Source organism: Abrus precatorius, unplaced genomic scaffold, assembly GCF_003935025.1.
Source record: "Abrus precatorius isolate BTA unplaced genomic scaffold, Abrus_2018 Scaffold2, whole genome shotgun sequence".
Lineage (NCBI taxonomy): Eukaryota > Viridiplantae > Streptophyta > Magnoliopsida > Fabales > Fabaceae > Abrus > Abrus precatorius.
The window spans coordinates 27,933,946-27,959,866 of record NW_020874362.1 but is presented as its reverse complement, the minus strand read 5'-3'; the positions used below and the strand labels follow the sequence as shown (position 1 = coordinate 27,959,866).

At 32.3% G+C, this 25,921-nt stretch overlaps 1 protein-coding gene and 2 pseudogenes across 2 annotated transcripts; 1 reads left to right on the top strand and 2 right to left on the bottom strand.

The window, feature by feature from the left end:
- Positions 1–3,779: 3,779 nt before the first annotated feature.
- On the bottom strand, positions 3,780–7,098 carry LOC113859061 (annotated as a pseudogene).
- Positions 7,099–9,686: 2,588 nt separating this feature from the next.
- On the top strand, positions 9,687–10,540 carry LOC113859765 (annotated as a pseudogene).
- A 916-nt stretch (positions 10,541–11,456) lies between these two features.
- Positions 11,457–25,464, bottom strand: LOC113857484. Of its 2 annotated transcripts, XM_027489433.1 has the most exons (10): positions 24,741–25,464; positions 22,857–24,234; positions 19,844–19,953; positions 19,685–19,705; positions 18,561–18,679; positions 17,323–17,427; positions 15,040–16,423; positions 13,505–14,985; positions 13,185–13,398; positions 11,524–12,568 (listed from the first exon to the last, which is right to left on the bottom strand). In XM_027489433.1, exons 1-10 carry the CDS (start codon positions 25,186–25,188, stop codon positions 11,883–11,885), a joined length of 5,946 nt encoding a protein of 1,981 aa, XP_027345234.1. In that variant the 5' UTR covers positions 25,189–25,464; the 3' UTR covers positions 11,524–11,882. The 2 variants fall into 2 exon arrangements, with proteins under 2 accessions (XP_027345233.1, XP_027345234.1); XM_027489432.1 differs by having other exon boundaries at positions 11,457–12,568; positions 13,505–16,423.
- Positions 25,465–25,921: the final 457 nt, after the last annotated feature.

The following is a 25,921-nucleotide window of genomic DNA, read 5'->3' as shown; positions in this document are numbered from 1 at the left end:
AAGGATATATATTTTTTTCAAAATAAAAATTTGCTTAATGCATATTCTGTTGACTTGCCCCCATAAAGTGTGGCAAATTTAGAGGCAGGAGAAAGACATTTAACCCCAGAAGGAATCTTGAAGGATTCTTTAGCAATGGTGATCCATCATCCCTGGCAATTGGATTTCCAAGTACATATGATCATGAAAGGACTTAAAAATGAAGGAGCCACACCACTATATATATCTTGGAGTCTCCTTTTGTTCACGTTCTTTTGTGGAGCCGCACCACAAAAGGACTTAACTTTTGCTTCTAATAAAGATAGAGAGGAATAGAGAGAGGCCTCTCTTTTATGAAGGGACCCTCTTCTAAGAGAAAAGACATAATTGCAAATTTGGGTTATATCATGGCTTGCCTATTTTTTAATGTGGTTGTGTCAGAATGGAATAGTGGGTGGTTGATCATCTTATTTTCTTTCTGTCCCTCTTTTTCTCCTCTTCAGGTTGGTAGTTGAAGTGGCTTAGCTGTGTTTCTTAAATATACTGAGGTACATTTTCAACCTCCAATGTTTTGATGCCTTTTGTTTGAATGAATGAACAAAAGAGATCTCACTTAGTTTGAATGATTGAGGGGTAAGATATTGGTTAACATGCAAACAGTGAGAAGGTAAGTGGAAATGAATGTTAATATCAATATGGGCATCATCTAGTTGTCAAAATTAGATGGATTGATAAAAAATGTAGCCACCAAATTGAATAGTAGGGTGTGTGAGGTGCTGGTTGTCAAATTCAAGTTGATTGCACCAAAAAGCAAGCAAAGATGGATGATGATAAAGCTAGTGGTGAGTGTCCTAAATGGAAAGTCCAAAGTCAATTAAAAGGAACGTGTTCAATGACGATAGAATGCCCATAGAGGAGTTAATGCAACTCTTGCTTTGATTAAATTGTTTTAAAAAATGAAGCTATTTTAGAAACGTTTTATCTAAATTATTCTTCATATAAAATAAATTAATTCAATTGTGCATTTTGTGTTTGTAATATTTCACATGCCTCATAAATCGTGTGATATTGACGCAATGCAAAAAATATTAATTACTCATATTTTCATCATAGTATCTGTTTTTACATTGGTAACACTATATTTTGTACCATCATTTAATTTCCTTATTCGTTGTACAATAAATATGATTATGTATTCGTTCTCTCAATCTCAGTTAAGCTCTTTTAGAAAATAACGGAAGGGCATTGTTATATAACAAGTTATAGGCTATTTTATATCCATAAGAATTAAGTGATATTAGGTGATAAATTTAGTAAAATAATATTTTCAATAATATTTATTAATTTTTAAATTTAACTATTTAATTTAAATTTCTTATAAAATATATTAAATTCATAAAAAAAGTATATAATTTAAGTATTGATTAACACTGTATCACTCTACTCTATTTTAATGAATAATATATTATTTAAAATATAAATAAATAGCTATTATTAAATTATTTATTTATAAACGTAAAATGTTTAAATTGTGTATAATTTATATATGGACATGATCTTCATGACAATATTAAAAAAACAATTAAAATAATAACATTTACAATTAAAAGTGTCATTTTACTAAATTTTACTTCTAATATCGTTTGATTTTAACTCCTTTTGTATATAAAAATGTTTACATTTATTTTTAGATGTGAGGTATCAAATGTTATTTTATGTGAATTTAAAATTTTTTTAAATTATTTTTTCTTTACTGTTCTTTTCCTATACATTAAAAAGTGACATATTAATAAACGATAATAATTTTCTCATTTTTGATTAACATTATTTTATTAAAATGTCAATTTTTTAATTAAAAATAAAATAAACTAGACAATGGAAGAAAATAAATCATTTCATCCCATTTCATATAACATTATCTGGGCAAAAATAATCATGGTCAAAGATTTAGTATCATGTCTTCATGCATTCATTTTTCTTGTTCTCTTGTTGGGTTTGGCAATCCGTGGAGACAATATGTTTGGAAGAATCAGTTTATAAATTTATTTATATATTGTAGAGTGCAGATTGAGCAAATCAAACAAAATGAGGTGATGATAAAATTTGACTTGCATTACCTTTGACCAGCCAACTGTTATTGTTATTATGCTTTTGTCATGATTTGAAATAGTGAAACTATTATGCTGGTTTAAAATCGATACAAATTGATTTTTAAGCATTAAATGTAATTGGGATATATCTAAATTAATCTTAGTCGTAATTTTTACATTAGAATGTGGATATGATAATATGAAAATTGAATTGAGTGTAAAATGAATAGATTCTTAATCCATCATGATGACTATATTTTGAATCTTAGTTAAAAAAAAGATGTTTATATTTTATTTATAAGATCCTACCAAAATTAGTTAATTACAATATTTGTTAATTATATTTAATAAAAGGCGTGTCATTTTCTTAACTTGATCATATCTTATTACATGCACATTATATCATTATTTGGGTAGGATTCTTTAATTTAATTTTTGTCTTTGTTTTTCTTTCAAAACATGACATGTCATGTTCCTTATGAAAATAAAAAAAATCTTGATATGATTTTTAATATGATAGTAAAATCGATCTAGTCTTGAGTGGTCATAAATTTAATCGTGAAAGAAGCTTCTTAAAATATTTTACATTAATCAGTAATATGACTAAAATCATTATAAAGACTTTTTCTTCACAAACTAAAATTTAAGATTAAATTAGATCTAATTTATTTTTAATAAAATGATAGATAAAATAGCTTTGAATTGATTCCATTTTGTTATTAAATACTCAATTATATGTGGGTTAATTAATCTTTTTATTTTCCAAGTGTATATAGAGACACACACAAGTATGTGCAGGCTTCGCATTACAACTCTAATTAATTTATGTTTACTATATTTAATAGTTTATGCAAACCTACAATATCATTGCAGTGAATGAGGTCATCTCTTCAACAATTTACCAATTCCAACCAAACGACTACACTGCAATCTGCAAGCAAAACAAAAGCAAAGTTAGAAAATTGGTGACCTAAAACAAAAAATATCATTGCAGTCTCTTGATGTCATATAATTAATAATGCAATTTGAATAGCAATTATTTAGAGATAGGAAAATCATAAACAGAACGAAAAGTGCTTGTCACAAAGTTTACGTGTTATTATTTTATAGAATAAATATGCAGATACTTTTTTCACAAATTAAAGAGATGGGCAGAGAAGAAAGAAAAGAATGTGATAAAATATGATTGACGTGATTACGAGAGATAAAATAAATTTAGGTTTAATCGTATTTTTTATCTCATACTTTAATTTATGTGCAATTTTTATTTTAATAATTTTAGTTACTTCTATTTTTTTAATTTTTAATTATTTAAATTAATTCTTTCACATCAAAATTTTATTTAATAATTAAAAAGTATAATAAAATATAATATACATATCATCTCTATTCTTATTTATCAGTTTTTTTAAAAAAATATTTTATTTTCATTTATCTTATTATATAAAATTTCAAGACAATATCAATTATTATTCTTTTACTAATAATTTTTAAATATTTATACTAATAGTAGAAACTCTTTAAATTAATACTCGATAAATTAATAAACTCTCTAAAATAATAAATTTATCTGGTCCCGACTTGGGCCAATATAAAAAATTGAAAAACTCGATAAAATAATAAGATAATAATTTTTCGGGAGATCACTTTATAATTTTCGGTCCCAAGAAAATCATAAACTAATAATTCATAGAAACTGAAAAAAATATATTACACTCTATTGAAATATGATTCAATAGTTGTCTGTTTTCCTTTAAAGTTCAAGTCTATTTGGAGCTCATCTCTAACTTTTCTTATTGCATCCAATAGCTCAGGTGTTGTATTTTTGTATTGTATCATAAAGTTGTGAAGAGTGTTCGACGCCATAAGTGCTTCCTTTCGCGTAACAGGCTCCAAAGACACTGTATCATCTTTGTCGTCATCCTTTGCATTGTTCTCAATGATAGTACCCACAATATCTTCTAAACTCTGAACCTCCGAACATGCTTCATTTTCACCTGGGTAGTTCATTAGATTGTCGATATCTATCTTATTACGATAGCCACATTGATTGATCATAGTCTCGAGGTCTTGAGTTTCTTCATCAAAAGTGGATTCATCCAAATTTCTTGCAACGTCACTATCTGAACGAATTTTATAATGTCGGAAGCAATTCGCTATTGTTTCTTTTCAAACATCTATCGTCCAAGCTAGGATTGCCAAATTGATAGCATCAAGGACATTTATCTTCCCTGGATCAGATTGTCCCACCTCATAACCTTCCAATATTTTGCGGTAAAACCTTCTACGGTAATGCATCTTGAAAGCTCTTATTATCCCAGCATCGCAAGGTTGAATCTTTGATGTCATGTTGGGTGGCAAGAAGAACAACTCAACGTTTCTTAGCCCTTCAATATTTCTTGGATATGCTGGACAATTATCCGCCACAAGTAGAACTTTTCTACCATGCATCATTTGGTCAAATGAACGAACATATTCATAAAAAAACACACTAGTCATCCATGCTTTTTTGTTAGCTCGATACTGACAATTCAAGCTATTCATGTTGACATTCTTGAAACAACGAGGCTTTGCATATTTCCCAATAATCCATAGAGGGATTTTTTCAGAGCCATCTTCATTGCAACAAATAACTACCGTCAGCCTTTCTTTATCTTGTTTTCTTCCTTCAAGTTGTTTTGTTGCCAGTGAATGATCAGCTTGTAGCCTATAAAACAACCCAGTTTCATCCATATTGAAAACATCTTTCATAGGGAACTGATCAATTTTCTCCCGAATCGATACTAATTTGTGCTCCATGTCTTGTATATCAACAGACTCACTCTCGCCAAAACGACGAAATGACTTTATGCCATGTCGGTGCTTGAATTTCCCAAGCCATCCTATAGAGAAGTTAAAATCTGAATCATCTTGAGGGTACACGAATTTCATTGTATCTCTTGCCTTCTGCAAAATTAATTCTCCTATGATATTCACACGTTCTTGATGCTGGAGAAACCACTCATAAACAACCTTCTCCATGTCAGGATATTTTGCTGGTTTGTGTCTTTTGATCTCTGCTCTTCCCTTTTCTATTTTAACAGAGAGATATAGGGATAGCAATGGGTAGGGTATGGGTAGGGTACTACAGTACCCATCCCCATACCCGCGTTTTAAAAAAATACCCGTACCCGGCCCCATACCCGCATGGGTATGAACATTAATCCCTGTACCCGTACCCTCTAGGTACCCGCATACCTGTCTTGTACCCATTACCCGCGCTTGTTTGAGAAAAAAATATTTATAAAGAAAAATATGTTTATATAACTTCACATAAGTAACATAATAATACAAAAATTCAATGTGTAGTTGCCGAACAAGGTACAAATATAGATAAAAAAACAAATATTCAAATATCATAAATGTTAAATGTATTTTAATATAATAATTTTCTAAACTAAAATTCTTAGAAACAATAAGCAAAACTAAACATACAAGTTATTTGTCAGTGATAATCCTATCTTGTGTGAGATTTGATTGTTGGTAATGTCAGAACGACAACGAAATAGATTTGTACAATGGTTATCCCTTCGTGTGGGATCACTTAGTAACCTCTAGTGACAACATTAACAACTAACTCTAATGAATAACATTTCATAGTTTTATTAAGTTTTAGCGAGATAGACATTGAGAATGAGAATAGAGTTAGAGTCGAGAAGTTCAATACTAACAACAGAAAGTTGATACATAAAATATTTTTTTTAACTTTTAAATTTGAAATTGTAAGAAAAATAATATTATATAATTTATATATATATATATATATATATATATATTAATACTAGTATTTTTTAACTCATATACAATACAAAAGTATTTTATCAAAAATATAAATTTTTGAAAATTTATTTTAGTGAATTAAATATTTATAATGTATATAAATTTTTAAAAAAAATTTGAATAAAAGATAAATAGTTACAATAAAATTTTATAATAAAGAAATATTTGTATATTTATATTTGTATATAAATAAAGATAAAAAAAATATTAATCGTTAAAAAAATTATACTTTTTTATCTTAAAAAAATTAACAAATAAAAATTAATAATAATTTTTTATATTTATATCTTTTCAAAAACTTCTTTGAATGTGAATAAATAGTAAAAATAATATTATTTAGATTCAATAGATTATAGTTGTGCTTGTAATACATATATTACATAGAAAAATATTATTTTAAATTAAAATATAAAAATAAAATTTAAATATTATTAATAAATAATAAGTTTACGGTAATAGTAGGTGATTGTAAAATTTATAAAATATTTATAATATATTTATTATTTATCATTCACTTTATAATTTAAACATCAATATGATTTTATTAACAAAAATATTTGTGTAAAAAATATTTTATGTGTGTCATATATAAATAATATTTTAAAAAAAGTCAATCTTATATTAACTATATAATAATTAAATTGTGTTAGCCTAATTAAATGATATAAAATAGTAAATAAATTTTTCTATTAAAAATATAAACCAAAATAAATTTTTTGGTTTACTTTATTATTAAATATATTTTTATATTAATCTTATATAACTTCACATAAGTAATATAATAATATAAAAATTTAATGCATAATTGTAGAATAAAGTTCAAGCATATATATATATGCGGGTATGGGGCAGGATGGGTACTTAGATACCCATACCTGCACCCATCCCCATTAAAATTTGCGGATTTTTACCCACACCTATACTCGTACCCGTATAGCGGGTAAATTCCCTACCCATTGTGGGTAAATTTTGTGGGTGTCCATCGGGTACTTTACCCATTGTCATCCCTAGAGAGATAGTCATTTGACCGCTTAAGTGTGTTTGATATTATTCCTTGACTAACTTTCAACTGAAATTTTCTCTCAAGCTATCTCTGCAAGTCTTTTTGTGTGCTTGCAAGATTATCTCTTTTATACTCACACAACTCCTTACATATTTGATCTGACATAGTTGATTTTACAACACCTTTTAGATGAGAAGCCATCTAGTGAGATATGGTTTGAATACTCTAACACATTCATGTAATTTATATATGCCAAACTTGCTTAAGAATACATTGAATACATTTATTCCTCTTGTTTACATTTACTGTACTTCAAAAGTCATTATTGATTTCCAATGCATATGTAGTGTAATTACTAATTTACTGTACGTTGAATCCCAAGGTTCGCTGCAACGTAATTCTAAGAGGCATAGATTAATTTTCCTTTTTGTTTGATATGTACAGTATAATTACTTAAAAATTCTTTAAATTAATAATTATTAATTTATCGATAAATTAATAACTCTCTAAATTAATAAATTTCTCCGGTTTTGACATTATTAATTTAAAGAGTTTCTACTGTATGTAATAAAAAAACATTAACAAAGAGTAAATAAGTAAATTTAGCAATTAATTTTAACAAAATTAATATTTTTTTAGTTTGTATAATTTTTTTTTCTTCTCTAAACAAACAAATAATGTAAATTTGCAAAGAAAAAGTATATAAAATAATCCAGTAAAAATATTTTATTATATTTTACACATATTTATTTATTATTTTTAATTACATGTTTTATATATTTTTTATTAGTCTATATAAATTAATAATATATCACATTTTCATTATATTTTTGTTTATTATTGAATGAGATTTAAAGATAAAATAATTTAATTTGAAAAATAAAAAATATAAAAAGATAAATGTAAGTGATTAAAACTAAAAAGTAAAATAAAATAAAAGTTAAAATATAAATATTTAAAATATAATTAAGTAGAAAATTTATTAATATATATTTTTTAGAATAATACTCTAAAATATATTCCCTCTTCTTCTTAAATGACCTTGGATACTTTATTTTATAAGTTTTTAATTCGTTTATTTATATTGTACGGAATGATTCGTATATTTTCATACTTATATTTTGATTGTTTTAACCTTTTAATCAAAATAGCTTTATACTATTAACGTATTTTAATCAAATTTTAATATTAAATAATTTCTGATTTATCTTAAGAGTTGAACTTTGATGGTGAGGGTGAAAGTTTTTACAATATTAATCAATTAAAATATATGATAAATATGATTTTTAAATTAATTATTATAAAAGTTAATAATTTCCACTAGTGTATCAATTCGTGATTAGATGATAATGTGAAAAAAATAGAGCAATTAAATTAAATTCTCATTTTAAATTATATTTTGATAAATAAATTATTATGAATTACTTTTAAAATATAAAAATTTAATTTAGCATTTGAAAGTTTTATTTTATATCAATTTGGATATTAAAAATATTTTTGACATGAAATAAAATTTTCAAATTAATAATAAAAATAATTATATATCTTTTAAAGTTCGAAGGACTTAAAATGTTCGAAATATGTAATTTTTAAAACTGTTCATACATATCATATATATTTTTTATTTTATAATAATAGCTTAATATTTGTGTGTGTATTTATTTCAATCGCGTTCAGAGACCAAGACAGTTGCATAACGTATTGAAATATTTTGGTCTGAAAGTTTTATTGCCCTTATGTTAAAGTAGTGTTTCATTTATAACCTCTGTATATCTTCATTAATTTATTTTTGGATTCAGTCAAAAATATGTCATTCTCATTGAAACTTAAGGAAATATAAAGGTATTGTTTACACAGTACATATTATATAATTAGTATAGTTTGAATTTAAACATGTTGCTTATGTCACCTTCAAAGTTTATTTTATTCTATTTTTAGAAGCTTTGAATGCATATTTGTTTATTGATAATCAACTTTGAGATTTCAATTCGACATAACATGCAAAAAGTATATCTGATTCTTTATGCTTACTTTGACTATAATTTAATCCCTAAAACAAGGGGAGAAGATAAATAAAAATAATAAGGCCGGACATGTTTGAATTCACGTCTTATATTTTGTATTTAGATATCTATATCTAGGTCAGCTTGAATAAATCTTATATATATTTTAGACTTTATTTTTGTTTTTAAGTTTATATTATACACTGTCTATCTTCGACACTTAGGGAATGGCTCTAGTAATTTTTAGTTTATAATATTATCTGTCCTATATTATGCATGTTATAAGAAATCTTTATCTACACATAATTATAGATTAAAAAAAAAGAACAGAATGCACCAAGTATTCTTCAAGAAAAATGCGTAATATTTCAGGTCTAGCTATTATTGCAAAATGGATTCACCAAAAAGCCACTACGCCCCATGCTTTGCTGTTTAAGTATTTATTATGGCCCATTTGAGAGAGAAGGATTTAAGAATGGATTGATCTATTTTATGGCAAACTACACTCCTATGTTGACCCCCCCCTCCCCCCCTTAAAAACACCACTCCCCTAAGAAAGTAATCCTAAAGAATGAGTAATAGCTTGTAAAAGAAAAATACCATTGCCTACATATTTACGGGTAAAGTATCGAAATTTTCAAGAATATTGTCTCTTGAGCTAAATATATGATGATATACATATCGAACTTAGCTTGAATAAATCCTATTTGGAAGCTCATGACCAATGCTTGATATATACTTATTTAAGGGAATCAGCAGGGACATGTTCCTTATCAAGGAACAAAGCATTGCATGGTAGCAATTTTCAATGGAAAACTCCATTTTGCTTAGATGTCTGAGCTGGGAAATGATTTCTACAATAATGGGTTGCCTTCAAATATCTCAAGGGGATTATGGATTGAAGGATGGAGAGATAGAATGGTTGCATACTGTTCTGAGCTTCAGTATCAAGCGAACCCAGTTACTAATCATGTACAAAGTGCAGAACAACACAACCAAGATGTGAACTCAGGACAGCTGAAGCAGTAGAAATATTAACCTACCTCATTGCTCTTTTCCAAGCTATAGATCTGAGGAGGCATTTAGAGGAGAATTTGAAAACAACAGTGAATCGAGTGGCTAAAAAGGTCGTAACTGTGAGCACTGATGGGGAAATTCATCACTCTAGATATTGTGAGAAAGAATTGTCAAAGTTGTTGTTGATCGTTTGTATGTTTTTGGCTTTTTTGATGACCCGTTAAATGCTAGATACCCACTGATGCAAAAAAACTAAGGGGTGTGTTAGTGGACCAGGGATTGCTGAGTCATGATGATTTGGAAAGTATAGATAGTTCCATCTTCCTGAAGATTGGTTCCTTTGAAGAAGTACTAAAGGCATGTTGCCCAAAGAAGTTGAGTCTACATGGAATGGCTTCGAGAAAGGAAGTTCAACTAGTCCTAACAAAATTAAGAAGTGAATTTCAAACTGAACAGAAAATTAAGCCCCCAGGAAAAGATTTTGATTAATTTTTCAATGCAATTAGTCAAGGAAAGATGATAGACCCACTGAATGCCTTGAGGATTGGGACGGTGCTCCTCTCCTCTTCTTACATGTGGGAGCCCATGATACACTGACCACCTTGGCACCTTTATTTGTACAAGAGTAATTATATTTTTACAAAACAATTAACACAGGTTTTTAAAATTGTTTTAGAAACTTTTTCTAAAAAATTGTTGTATGTATATCGTTACTGTTAGTACTATTTGGTTATTAATTTGATTGATTAAAGATGTTTTTCCTCGGACAGTGATATGGCGTGCTTATGCAACCGTAATCAGCATTTGTTTTTAAGGAGGTAGTAATTGTGAAGAAATTTGTAACTATTTTTTTAGTAAAATGATGAAATTTGTATTTGAATATTGAAGTTACTACAAGAGTAGTCCATTCTTAAACTTGAACCAGAACATTTTTAACTAGGCTAAATTTCTAAATTCTCATGTTTACATTTTCACGATCATTTATATATTGTGCAAAAGTTCGATTTTTCATACTCATGATTGTTCATCTGAAAATTTATATAGAATAGGAATAGGATAGCATCAATTGACATTAGGTAGGTATAAGTATCGGTAAATTAACAATCTTGATAACTTTTTATAAATAATAAAATTTTGACAATTTAACCATTAATTTAGTATTATCATATAATTTAATAGTTTAAGTTGATAAAATATAACATTTATAAGGTATAAATTTACCAATACTTTACAGATGTCAACTAATCCTCTTTTATATATAACGCAACATTGAGAAGTAGATCTGCAGATTATTGTTATTTAAGAATTATATGTTTTATCAAATTTTTAGAATTAATATTTGATTAGAATACTATATATAATTAAAATACTTTACAGATGTCTAAGATCTTTTATTTGAATATAACTTTGTATTTAATTAAAATTTATCTAGGAATTTTATCATTTAAGAATTTTATGGAATGAACTTCAGCATAAGTAGTAATTAATATGTTCGTATTTAAGAAAACACCTAAATCTAGGGTAAAAAGACACTTGACCTTTTAAAGGGCACTATGAATTTTTCCATAGTGCAGAAAGGTACTCTTAATTTGTTTATTAACGAATTATTTGGCCGGGAGGAGCATATTTAGATATTTATTTACATAAAACCATAATTTCAGATAAAAAATAGCACTACCTATGATATGAACAGCAACATGCTTCATTTCAATTAACACTCATTCATCTCCCAGAAGGAAAAGCAGACACGCATCCATTGTGATCCAGAGAACCATACAATTGGGTATACATTTAAGATAAATAATAATTACAATAAAACACAATAAAAACAGGTGAGCATGGCATCGCCATCACAATAATATCTGCCACCTAAATTCATGTTAGAAGCCCCTCAATTAGCGAAATGAAACAGCTATATCAGTGCCTAGTGTTAGGACAATATGCAAGAAGATAGTTAAACGCTTCCTGTGGTCAGTCATCATCTGATAAACAGACTACATCAGGGGATGTAGCTTGAGGGGCAGAGTTAGTCGGCACGCTGGTACTTGTGCCAAATTTGGATAGGTTCAATGAAGCCAAATCTGGCATATGTGGCAGAACATTTGGCAGATTTGTACCAGGTTGACTGTTAGCATCAGCACGTAAATTCATGGTAGTTAAATTAGGAATGGGTAACCCACCTGTACTCACAGGGCAATACCCCCTATGAGGATCAGACTGAAAAGTTGCTGGTGTTGGCCGGGGTGGCCTGTGAGCAAATGAGGAAGAAGTCACAGGAACGTTACTGGGTGCAGGCTGCATTGGCCTCCCATGGAGAACTGTACAGAGATTGGAGGCTGGGGCAGATGTTGAGGTTGATGGTCTAAAATGCTGGAGATGCGGTGCAGGAGAACGTATCTCCCCAACAGCTTGAAGATTTCCCGAGGGGGAAGACATGGAGTTGATATGAGATAGTCTTGCAGAAACACTTGAGAAAGTTCCTGATGTATTGTAAGTGGCCTGTACTGGTGGTGCTATCGTCTGAGAACTAGTTGCTGCATAGGAACCCTGCAAAATGGGTGCAGGAGGGCCACAGGAAGATGAACCAGCAACTAGAGAGGGCCGAGTAGCATTTTGCTGACTTGCCCACTGAAATAATTGCTGCCCAAGACTTGCATCTGGCATTAATACAAGGCGTGGTTAGAAAAGACAAACAGAAAAGGCAGAGCAGATGGAATTAGTAGTATGTGAAAACGATGAGGTGAATACGTGTGCACAGAGACCAGGAGACGCGCATGCAAATTGTATATTTTTACATAAAACCCTCCCGTCATTTACCGAAATCCAAACAAAAGACCTTAGAAACAACTGCAATAGCAAGTGAATCAGTATTTTTTTGACTAAATTTGTATTTGCATGTGTGCGGGCGGGGATGCAAAAGAACATGCCAGCTCATAAGTTGCTGATGCATTGTTTGCTTGAGGCTTGATTTCAAATGCCCTCCACAGCCCACCAAAAGGGAAAGCCCTCTATCCGTTAACATCTGTTTCTGTGAAGATTCATTTTCTCCTTTTCTTCAGGGATAAGATATAAAATTACATATAACAACAGAAGAAGCACAACATTGTCCATGTTAAGAAGTCTCCACAAATGTCTTAATAATGGTATCAGCAATTTGGATATGTTTGCAACAGTAAATATAATTTGGTAGAAACTTGAACAGTGAAAAAGAAAATAACAAATGGCATAGAAATTTCTAACGTCACTACAGTCAGCATAATTAGAAGAATATACCTTGTGCCATTCCTGATGCACCAGCTTCTTTTAGATCCATGGATTTAGCCCTAAAAGCCTCAGCCAATATCTTATTAACAAGAACTATGTTAAGATGTGCATCCAGATTCTTCCTTGTTTTCTGAAATTCAATCTCAATCTCCTTGCCCTTATTTTCAAATTTCCTTCGAAGTTCCTCAAATTCCTTCTCAAAATCGCATTTCAACTGCAATTTCTGCTCCAACAAGTAGAATAATATAGAAGTTATCAAAAAAGAAAATACAAAAGATATAAAACCTAATATAAGTATCATCATTGCAAAGATCAAACCAAAAGCTAACCATATTTTCATAGTTTTTCATATTTTGCTCTGTCACTCTACGTAGTCTTTCCAATTCAATTTTAAGCGGATCCTGGCACAAAACAAGCATGGAAGCTGATTGGGTTGCAGTTTGTATAGGATGATTATTAATCTCTGCTTGAGTTGGCAAATTTCTTATGTCCGAAGACTGTGGTCTGACTCCACAAAGCATAGGTGAATCAAGGTCCAAATTTAAGGCTGGATGCACAACTTGACGAGAACATGACTCAAGTTCCAAATTTGACGCATGTTGGACAATAGCTTGATTTTGAATCTCAATTGATGTCCCAGAATTGTGGCTGGGGAGAAGATCTTCATTGGTTGGCTGGTCTTCAGTTCCAGTCACCAAAGGACATAGGGCCTGGTTGGAAGAAAGGAAACCTTCAGAAGGTAATATGCCCTCCTGCTCTGGAGGCTCCATGACTGGTAAAACGTGAATGGATTGATTAGTTGGTACAATATCAATAGGACTAGATACCAAAGTGTCCTGTGCTTCTCTTCCAATATCTTGGTCAGGTGGGGAGTCTACAGATGATAATGGCTGCAATTGTTCTAGAGGCTCCATGGAATCAACTGACCTAGATACTGGAGTCTGCTGGGACACACTGTTTTCAGTCATGGTTCTACATACTCCTCCCTGCTGGTCTGATGTGGTACTTTTATCCACTGCTGCATTGTCTGTTAATTGATATTCAGCCTCTTCATGGCTATTTTCTGGCACCAAGACTGGAATTTGTTCATCGGGTCCAGTCAACAAGACTCTATCGTGTGTTTGTTGCTGTAAAGAAAGTGGATTTGAAAGAGAAATTGTAGATGCACAACCACTGTTTGGACTAGTAGTACAAGGCCCTGATGATACAACTACATCTAAAACTGAACCACCATCAGATATTTGATCCATCAATAAATAATTTGGAGCTACATTCTCAAGATTATCAGCACAATTCACTGTTCTGGGCATTCCCCCAGTTTCCTCCCCATCTAATACATTTTCAGTGGCCACTTTATGACTAGTTTCTGACACTTCACTTGGGATTTCTCCAGCAGGTAAAATTGATGACACTCCATCAGGATTTTGTTTCTCCTGTGGTTGATTCAAAAGAACAATAGCATTAACATCAGAACTGTTGCTGGGACTACCAGCGCCACATGGTCTTGACAACACGTTATCTAAAACTAGAACATCTACTGCACCTCCAGATATTTGCTCAGTGGATGGAGTAAAATTGACAGTCTCGGACATTTTCACCTGTACATCTTTATTTAATACTATGGTCCCATGAGCATTTCTCTCATCAATCAAAGGTGAATTCAGAATAACATTATTTGAACCCCTGCCGTCATCATCATCATCATGGATCTGTACAGAATTCTCATAATTTGGCAAGCACATGATATTTACATTATGGGCATGGTCTTGAGGTGATTTTGGATTCTGGGAGGAAATTATTTCATCAGACAAAGTTGAGTTCAGAGTCCCAGCATTATTGGAACCATTATTGCCATCAACCTCATGGATTTGTGCAGCATTCTCACAATTTGACATGCACATTGTACTTATACATGGGATATGTTCTTCAGATGATTCAGAATTCAAGGGGGTCATATTCTTCACATCATCATAGGAACCATTAGCCTTGACTTCTATTGATAAACCACAAACAGGCTTGCTCACTATTGTTCCACTAAGTGTCCCTTGGCCAGAAGAAGGAACTTCAACATGATCATTATTTGAACTGCTGGTTTTACACACTGCAAGAGCCACCTCTCCACTCAGAACACCTGATGTTTTCCCCTCATGAGTCTCTTCATTAGATGGAAGAGGAACTGATGGTGTAGCATCCTGCCCACAGTCATCACGAGATTGACAACTGAAATTTACACCCCCTTCACTTTTGTCTTCCATGTTAATAGCTCCATCAGAACACTGTTCTCTGGAGTTGGCAGGCTTAGAGACATTTCCTTGACTGTCATATTCATTTTCAGCAGCATGATTGCACTTATTTTCAGATCCTGGTCCATCTTTGGAGGCCACTATGTCCATCTCACTAGCACCAGTATGTTTGACCAGAGGATTTTCCAGTTCAACTGGGCTACTGCATGGTACAATTACACAGGAATTAGTGTTGGGACCTTCAGATAATCCAACCCCAGTTCCAGCTCTTGTCACAACTTCAACTATATCAAAACTCTTTCTTTCAGCAACATGATCAGACACAATGGCTTTGGGAGCATTATGATTCTGGGCTTGATCATGTGTTTGCAAGGATTCAGGCCTAGTCCCAAGTTCCTTTGAAGCAGCTGTATTTAACAAATCATCAGGAACTGAAGATTCTGGGAACTTCTGCCTTGCTTCTAATTGCATGGCCTCAAGATCCTTTAGACGTATATCATGCTGCCTTTCCAATTCTGCAATTCTCTTAACATATTCACTATTGAATACCTTGAGTTTTTCTTTTCTCATCACATCATTAGGAGAATAGGATCGAATACCTGCCCACTCAATTTTGTACCTCCTCACAAAATCAGCATTTTCAATCTCAATATCTTTTTTCAATTTTTGCTTCTCTTTTTGTTGCATCAGAAGTAGCTCGTCCCACTGGTGTGTACGGTTCTGAATGTTTTCAATATTTTTGGAATTATTTCTTTCGGGCAATTCAACCACTGGTGTTACTTCTGTATATGAATAAACCCCATTTGATGATTCAGACACTTTGGTTGAGCCAGTGACTTTAGAATTTCCTGTGAGGGACAAAAAATTTTCTTTCAGATCCCAAAGCCTTGAATTGATTTCATCCACCACCTCTTTCTTACAGTCAAAATTCAAGTGCTGCTTTGCAAGTGAGAGGGAAGCTTCAAAGTTGAGTTTGTGGTTTAGCAAAGCAGCAGCAGTCCAACACTGAAATTTGCACAGTACAAGAAAATGCTTGTCAGCTGTGTTAAATGCAATCAAGTGAACAACACAAAACCTCTAAACTAAGTTTCACATATTAAATGGGTTGTTGAGATGGTTACCATATTGCAAATAAAACACAACTTAATAACAAAAACTTATGCCACACAAGCACTGTTCTATGCAGATCCCTAAAATGAAAAGACAAAACTTTCCATACAAGAAAGAGGCAAAATTTCAAATACAAAACCATGCACATTGAGGCTTGAACCTAGCCTCATTTGACCCAGGCCCAGCTGACTGTGCAACCCAGAGATCAGGGTCTGAACTTATACATAATTTCAAAGTATGCAACATAAGAAAGAGGCTTGAAGTTTACTAGCTAGATGAAGTGTAAAGTAAAAAAAATTTGCCCATTAGGTTGTAGCGACTAGCTACAGACATATCAATAAATGAAAAATGAGCAGGCATTAATTAAGTATTGGATTTTCTCCAATAAAAAAAACCAAATGATGCAGAATGAAGAAGGATGTTCAAGGACTATTGTGTTGAGGATTATTATGTTATTCTTCTAAATTCTATGAAAAATGCACTTATGATTTATAGAGATTAAAAGGGGGAAGGGGGGAGGGATTTTGAAATCAAATTCCACAAGATCGCCCGAAAGGAAAAGGTTGGCAACATGGAAATCATAAATGACATGAAAACAGTGAAAAAATAATAACTACAACAACCATTGACTGTAATCAAGCATCTGACCTTGGATTACCAACAATCATATATAAATGTAAAAAGGAAAGTATATCAGCAAGAAAAAGGCAGCAAGGTGAGGAAAACTGAAAAGGAAAAGTAGAAAATAATAAGGATAAAAAAAGAAAAAAATGCAAAAAGAAAAAAATTCTGACCAGAGATAATTGAAAAGCCTGTAATATTGACACTGGTTCAGTACAGATCTGATAATTGTTCATAGTATATTCAAGACAACTTTCAACCATACTCTTGACTTTGTCCTGCATTACAAAAAGATGTTAAAAAAGTATATATAATGACATTCAAGCTGAAAATAGAGCGCAGATATACATATACCAAGAGCATGTTTGGATTCACATTTAAATAGTCATGAATCCATGTTTACTTTAATGCTACAAGTCGTAGCTTTTGCATTACATTCATGTTTACAGGCTTCTTACTGTGTCTCCTAACACACTAAATGAACTATCACAAAAATCGAGCGACAGTTTGCATAGTTTTAAAGATCATTCCTTGGGCTGCAGAGAAGAATCCAAAACAATTTTAATTTCTAAACTCAAAGTCAAAGGCTTTCAAATATTTATGAAAACTGGAACCATGTTGAAAGGTATGCAATTTCTTAGGTCAAGGATTCATGATCTTGAATCCAGGATTTATTGGTAACATGTGAAGCCATTATTAAAGTTATTTTAAAGTAGTCATTGATTCCATAATATAACAAATTAATCCATCAATGACAAATACCCACTCTCCAACAAACTCAAACTATCAACATCAAACCCTTGAGAAACCAGCAGCAAGGTATCATATCAGAGATATGGTTCATTTACTATTTCCTGCTTTTTATCTTCCTTTTCACTACTATATAATTATGTTCGTTGGTGTTTCCAAGAATGGACTGGTGGTAGGTCTAGAACAAGTAATATAGGTCTCCACCTATAACTACATCCAAAACTTATTGACCTCATCACCTTTGTTCTTTCATTCCAGCACATGGCCACAGTTTCTAACCTATTATCTTCTTTCCAGCTACTGTTCCAAGCAATCTCCTTCCTGTTAATATTAAAAAAATTAAACTTATCCTATTTCAGACATCACTATTAAATCTCTAAACAAAATGTTACAAAAAAACCAATAACAACCAAAATCAAAAAATCCATCAACAGGTTTCTTCAACTAAGCCTGGATCTAGCCCCTTTATCCTTGGACTTAACAATTCCAATACAGACTTCATTCCTACTTCATTACAAGATAGAATTCAGATTCAGACTAAAGTATTTGCAAAGTCACATTTCACCAATACCAAAATAAATTGCAATATTGTCAACAAAGGACCATTGCAGGACAAACAAACAGCAAGTAAAACTTAACAAAAAGAAAACAAGCTGCATACCGGAAGACAAAGAATTTCACAAAGATTTGCTATCTCTGGCTTCAGTAAAAGATGTAAGTTCCTCTGCTGTGTCCTTATTTTCTCAGGTTCAACAATGTTCCCTTCAGTTATCTTGGATTCTGACATTTAATCAAACAAACAAATAGAGTAAGAACTAAGAACTGCAATTCACATGGAATAAATTACCAACCAGTGTTGACAGGAGGAGAAAGGACAACTGAGGCAGCATGCCCAAATATTGCCTCACTTTGAGACAGTGAGGGGCAAGGTGTGCCTCTTGAAAATGAGGCAACCAGATTTAGACAAAATTAAAAACATAAAATATCAAGCAAATTAATTATAAGGGGATCTGACAGGAAAATAATAAGAAAAACAAGTCAACTCAACTCTTCAAAGTTGGGGATGCAGGAGATGAAGAAAGTATTCCATTAGTAGGAGTTTGTTTGTGATAAGCTAATATTGTATGTGTTTCCTCCAGTTTGAAGTGAGAAAAGAAAAGAAGAGCAGCATGTGTTTTGGCTATGATGGGTGAAAAACCTTAGGAAAAAAAAAAAGAATCATCTCATCACCAAAGATGTGAGAAGCCATCTATATTAGTCCTTTGACACCGACACTGTCTTAACTCTGAAGGATTTTTTTATTTTTTATTTTTTTGCTTCTTCCTATATTTTTCCTCGGATAGACTAGATTGACAATTCTAGTTACTCTACAACTTCTTATTGCACCCTCAATAGGATAAGAGTGACAAAGGTTTGAGTACAATTTTGATTACCAATGAGCTTGCAACTTAAATGGCACAGGCCTCAGTCCGTAAGACTGTAGGCCAAGGAATGCCAGAGATTCAAACAACCTCTAGGCCACCTATCCCACTGCCTTGCCCAAATGTGAGTGCACTCAATGTGCAAAAAGAAAAAGAAAAGAGTGACATTTTGGTTGAAAGTTATACAACTGAGGTGGATGCCCCAGGCTCAAGTATAGCCAAAGCCTCCTCATCGACATTGAGACTCCTCAGGTGATGAGAAGCTATCCAAGAAATCTGCCTTGCCTCATTAAATGTCCATATTTTCCAAGAACACTGTTAGAAACACAATCAGTTGAACTAGGAAAAAATAAAGAGACAATACCCACTGAACCTCCAGATTTTCCTGCAAAAAGTATGTAATGGTGTCAGAAGCTCCCATAGGAAACATCAAAGGCTATGATAACTCTTGCTATTTGTCAATGTTGTTGAACTGTGAAAAGTCATAACAAACTGAAACTTGATAATGGCAGAGACAACTAACCTTCCTTCTTCCTAGTAGACAATTTTTCACCATTAGATTTTGGAGAAGAATGATCAACATTATTGGTCAATTTCCTCTGATCCCTTTGCACATCGGGTAAAGAGATCTGCCTAAAAAAAACCAGTTCAAACACACTTAGGAGCTAACTGAAAGATTTATCTCAAAACTATTGTGCAGGTAAGGTTTTTTCTTCTTTTAAGATACAAGGATTAATTTTAATCCACCTAAAAATTTATTTGTTAGCAAATCAGCTTATTGATGGAATCAGATGTGTTGATAGACTCCATTCCACATAAGAAATATAATTTAAACAGAGAAACTAAACCTTAGATGGTTATTTAGTTAGGTAGTTTTTTATCAAAATATGTAAAGAAATATAACAGCAAGATTGTTGTCACAACTCCATATCATGTGATTTAATAATCACTAAATGCAGTTACACAACCAAATGGGCACGAGCCTGTGTTTGGGAAAGTGTACATGAGGCAGTAGTGGTGTTTGGTTAAAAGGGGAAGACGAGAGCATGATGTGGACACACAAGAGAATGCTATTTAGTTAGTCGTGCAGGAGAGAATTGAGGTGAAGATGAATGCAAATCTGTTATGGAAGGGGTAAGGAGTGCTATGACCAAACGTATTCTGTTGGTCAAACCATGACAGAAGTGCCTCTGTGGAACTTAGGCTTGGATGATTCTCATCATCTGTGAGGAATATCCATTACTACACACATTCACATCCATTTACTGCCACAGTTGAGAAAAAGAAAGGGGGAGTATGTAAGAGGAACTTCTATGTTGGTTACCTGGTTCAACCATCCTAAATTGGCCCTTCCTTTCTCTGTTTGGGATGTATATAAAAGGAACAAGAGGTGTTCGGCTGAAAGTCGAAGGAAGAGAAGCACATGGGGGATGCGACAGACAGATCAACCAATTGAACCAAAAACTGGTTCATTCAACCCAAAAAAACGTATGATCTCAAAATAAGTGAGAACCAGCCAAAAACTAGCCAAACCAGTCCAAAACAATTTAATACTTGTTGTGAAAAGTGGTTAGAACTAGTCAGTTTCAAATGTAAATTTTTTTTTTAAATTTTGAAAAAATAATTAAATAAAAATCCAATGACAAATTATAAAACCTGTATATACGAATTATTATTGTTTATCTTTTTACTATTGATTTTTTCTTGTACAGAACATATAATATGATCATATTATATTAATTTAAAATTTAATTTATCTAAATTTCTTAATATTTTATGTTAATTTATTATTTAAATTAGTATATAATATTAAAAATATATATGCCACTATCCCAGGTTTGACCACATTTAATCCATTGAACCTTTTATCAGTACTTTTTCCAGTTTAATAACCAGTAAGATTCTTAAAACGTTGTGTTAGACGCATAGGAGAGAGAATTGAGGTGAGGTGGTATACTGGAGATAAATCTGTTAGGGGAAGGGTTAAAGGCATACTTTACAAGTAAAAATCGTGGCAGAGGAGTGCCTTCTGTAAGCTTAGATTGGGATGAATTCTCATCTTTTGAGGATGATCAGTAATCTGTTTTCCATTATCATAATTGAATAATATTACACATTCACGTCTATTTAGTATTTACTACTACAGTAAGAGAAAGTGAAGGAGTGTATCAAAATTAAAACTCCATTCTAACTAGATATTAAGAGAGCACAATTTTATGGGTGCTCACTTTAACTTTTCTACTTTTCCCTTCCTCTTTTCTCTTTTCTATTTCCCTAGCTTATATGGCAACTCCGAAAAAGTTAGCAGCAGAAAAACATCCATACAATATTTCTGAATTCAACATGTATGAGACATTGATTGGCTATCTAGTTAGTTATTATTTATCAATTGAGTCATTACTTAAGGATTCAGCTTTATCTTTCATATTTGGTTAGTTTAGCTTTTATCTTTTTTAAAAAAAAATTGTATTACAATTTGTTGGGCTATGTAGATCCTCATCATAAACCTTGAACAGAATCAACAGGTTTGGTAATTGAATAATATTGATATTCCCTTTATTTAGATCCAACATGAAATTTGAGTCAGAGGAGCATTCTGCCCCAAATGAATACTCTAGGTTTATCAAGGGAGTACCCTGCCAAGAGAAGTACTATTGGATTTGTTTTCCATTTTGTTCCTATCGGTAATGACAATTAATAAGTCAACAACAATATACTTATAGCTTTATTAAGTTTTTGGTTCCTATATTTTTTTCTTTGCATTCATTTAGCCCTTTACTTTTTCATGTTCATTTTAATCACTCAATTTATCAATTACATCAAATTTCCTTAGATTGTCTACCTGAATCTTTTTTGTTAAAATATAATATTTCAAACAGTTGTTAATTTGGAAGTCTTAGAGAAATTTCAACTTGACACCTTGCATCTTACTAGAATAATTTGGGCTGAAGATTATCAAGAGACAACAGTGGATAAAATAGATAAATCAAGAGAGACAGGCAAAAAAAAATTGAAAATCATGGACTAAAATGAATACACAAAAAATAAAATAAATAAATAAATTCTCATAGAAATGAGTCACACAATCCAAGACCTGGTTTGGCCATGTCAAAACACAAGTGGAGAAAGTGCATCAAATGAACTACAGCTCAACTAATAGGGCTTGCAGAAGACATAAGAAAACAATAGAAGAATACATTGTTGATGGTATATATTAACTCATGTAGCGTACACCCTATAGGGATAAAGCTAAGTTGTTGATGATACTGTGTTACAAGATGGTGAATTGCAAACTAAAGTAGAAAAGACATATATATCAGGACAGAGCAACAACAAAACCTAAACTTTAATTTTAATATATGGAGAAACATATTTCTCAGAGAAAAGTGGAAACTATGAGAAAGTAAGCCTAATAAAAGCAAAAAAAAAAATGCTAAAATGCCTGGGCAAACAATGGATTGAAACTCTCAAGTTAATACAGGTATAGGACTTCTTTATTCCCTATCATTTGATAACAAAGCAACAATAACAATTACCTTATCCTTTTGGAACATGGCCCATTGGTCCCCACAAGATTGCTGCATATCCTTGATGAGCAAGCATCCTCCATCAAGTTGCCATTGCCATCATCAACCAATGTATTAGAAGCATCTGAATGCATATCTACCATAGTTCTTTTTCTCTTATAAGATATTGATTTTTCACCCTTATCAAGCTCAGCACATCTGCTAATCAAATTTTCATTTAAAATGAAATCCCTTGACCTTGACATCTGTGATGTTTCCTCTTTGCACGAATCAGACTGAACCCTTTCAAGTGTTCCACCGGTCTCATGATTTGCAGCATTAGATGGTACCAATGAACCAACAGTCACATTATTTTTCGACAGTTCTTTCACAGGCCCACTCAATTTTGGCTCAGAACTCATCTCTTCACCTTTGGCATCTTCAGGTGGCAAAATACCCTTATCATCCTTGGCAGAATCTAAACAATTCCCTTTAAAACACCCATCAGCCTTGCCCCCACTCCCATCGTCACCTTCCTTAGTTGACCTATCCACATCAGAAGCATCTGAATGCATGTCTACCATAGTTCTTTTTCTCTTATAAGATATTGATTTTTCACACTTATCACGCTCAGCACATCTGCTTATCAAATTTTGATTTAAAATGAAATCCCTTGACCCTGACATCTGTGACGTTTCCTCTTTGCAGGAATCAGGCTGAACCCTTTCAGGTGTCCCACTAGTCTCATAAGTTGCAGCATTAGATGGTACCAATGAACCAACAGTCACATTATTTTTCAACAGTTCTTTCACAAGCCCGCTCAACTTTAGCCTAGAACTCATTTCTTCACCTTTGGCTTCTTCGGGTGGCAAAATACCCTTATCATCCTTGGCAGAATATAAACAGTTCCCTTTAAAGCACTCATCAGTCTTGCCCCCACCCTCGCCATTGCCTTCCTTAGTTGACCTATCCACATCAGAATCATCTGAATGCATGTCCACCATAGTTTTTTTTCGCTTAGAAGATATTGATTTTTCACCCTTCTCATGCTCAGCACATCTGCTAATCAAATTTTCATTTAAAATGGAATCCCTTGACCCTGACATCTCCTCTTTGCAGGAACCAGACTGAACCTTTTCAGGTGCTCCACTGGCCTCATGAGTTGTGGCATTAGATGGTAGCAATGAACCAGCAGAACCATTATTCTCTAATAGTTCTTTCACGGGCCCACTCAACTTAGACCCAGCTCTCATCTCTTTGCCTTTGGCATCTTCAGGTGGCAAACTACCTTTATCATCCTTGGCAGAATCTAAACAATTTCCTTTAAAGCATTCATCAATCCTGCCCCCACCCTCATCATCACCTTCTTTAGTTGACCTATCTACCCCACTTGACTCACCAAGGCAATCTGGCATTCAAGAATTAAAAGAAGTAGAATATCAACAATAACAATATACAAATACTACCCCCACCTAACTCGGCAACATTTTCAAATTTCAATTATCTACATTTCGATAACCAAACAAACTATTGAGAGACTTGAACACAAAACCAGCCATTAATACCACCATCTTCATCTACAAAGGCATCACAGCCAGAAAGAATAGAGTGATTGTGTGAGATAGATGGAGAACTGTATGTAAGTGATAACAATGATGTATTGTTACAATCTAATAACACGCCTCTACTCCACCTAACTCCCTTTTTGTATAACAATGTAACTGACCTGAACTAACTCATAACTACTGCATTCAACTCTAATTAACTATACCAGTTTCTACAACATTGCCACTGACCTGAAACCACTTCACTCTACAACCCTATTTTCCAAAAATGAAATAGCTTATTCATTTAATTTATAAGAGTTTAGCATAAGAACGAACACTATGCAACCTGATAATATATATTATTTACCTTTGTTTGCTTGTTCAAAGATAGCACGATACGCACGCGCATCCATTCTCTTAACTTTAATTTTCGAGGAAGCTTCCATGTCACGTTCCTCATCCTCGCTGCCATCGCTAGCCTCAATTGCCGAGTGCTTCGCAGCGACGTGCTTTTTCGAAGGCGTCTTCGAACCCGAACTTTTGGATTTAGAAACTGAAGGATCCGAAAGAGAAGCGTTCCTAGTTCTCTCAGATCTTCTCAAAGGACTCGGACTCTCCATCCTCTTCTTCTGCTTCTCAGATTTGGTGCTAACTGCAAGCTTTGGCGGTGTCCTCTTCTCAAGCCGTTCGGACTTACGATGAGGAGTGGTAGAATGGTTCACAACCACTTTCTTCGACAATGCCTCTCTGGCAGACCTCGTGATTGGTCCTTTATCGATAACGCGACCAGAACCAGTGTCATGTGACATTTTCATCAAAGCCTGATTTCCTAACCCTAATTTGCCAATTATTGCAATTCACACAGACATGATTTGATCGCAATGTTGAGTCTGAAAGTGGCAAGAAAAATTGACGCAGCTTCGGAGCGAACCGTTTGGTAAAGGCTGATGATGGTGCTCTTCGACATGGTTTGGAGTTAAATCATGGGGATTCGCTTCAAGGATTCGAGCTACACGTATGACAGGAAACCAGAGGTAATTCAGGGCGAAAAGAAAAAGAAAAACAAGGACAATTGGCTTTGCCAGTGGGATAACGAGGTATCCTATTGAATGAGAATAGTCAGTCAAATAGACTAAAAATTGAGAATTATCTTATTATATATTGTATTTTAAAATAATAAATATTAAAATATGGTATTTTTAGAAAAATTATGAAAAAAAGATGTTGAAAAGTAATGATAATTTTTATAGAGTTACAAATATTCAAAGGTGGCCTAATTAAAATTTATAAAATATTAATATATTATTATATTAAAAAGAAAGAAAATATTGAAAAAAGAAGAGAATATGCTATAAATAATAATAAATAAATAAATATTACAATATTTATTATTTAAAAATAATGAATTGTCAATTTATTTTGAGCAGAATTTTAAAAATTATTAAATTTTTTATAATAATATATTTATAAATGAAAGGAAATTAAAATTTTGTTATCTTAAATTAAAGATGATACATAATTAAATAAATTAAAATATAAAAATTGTAA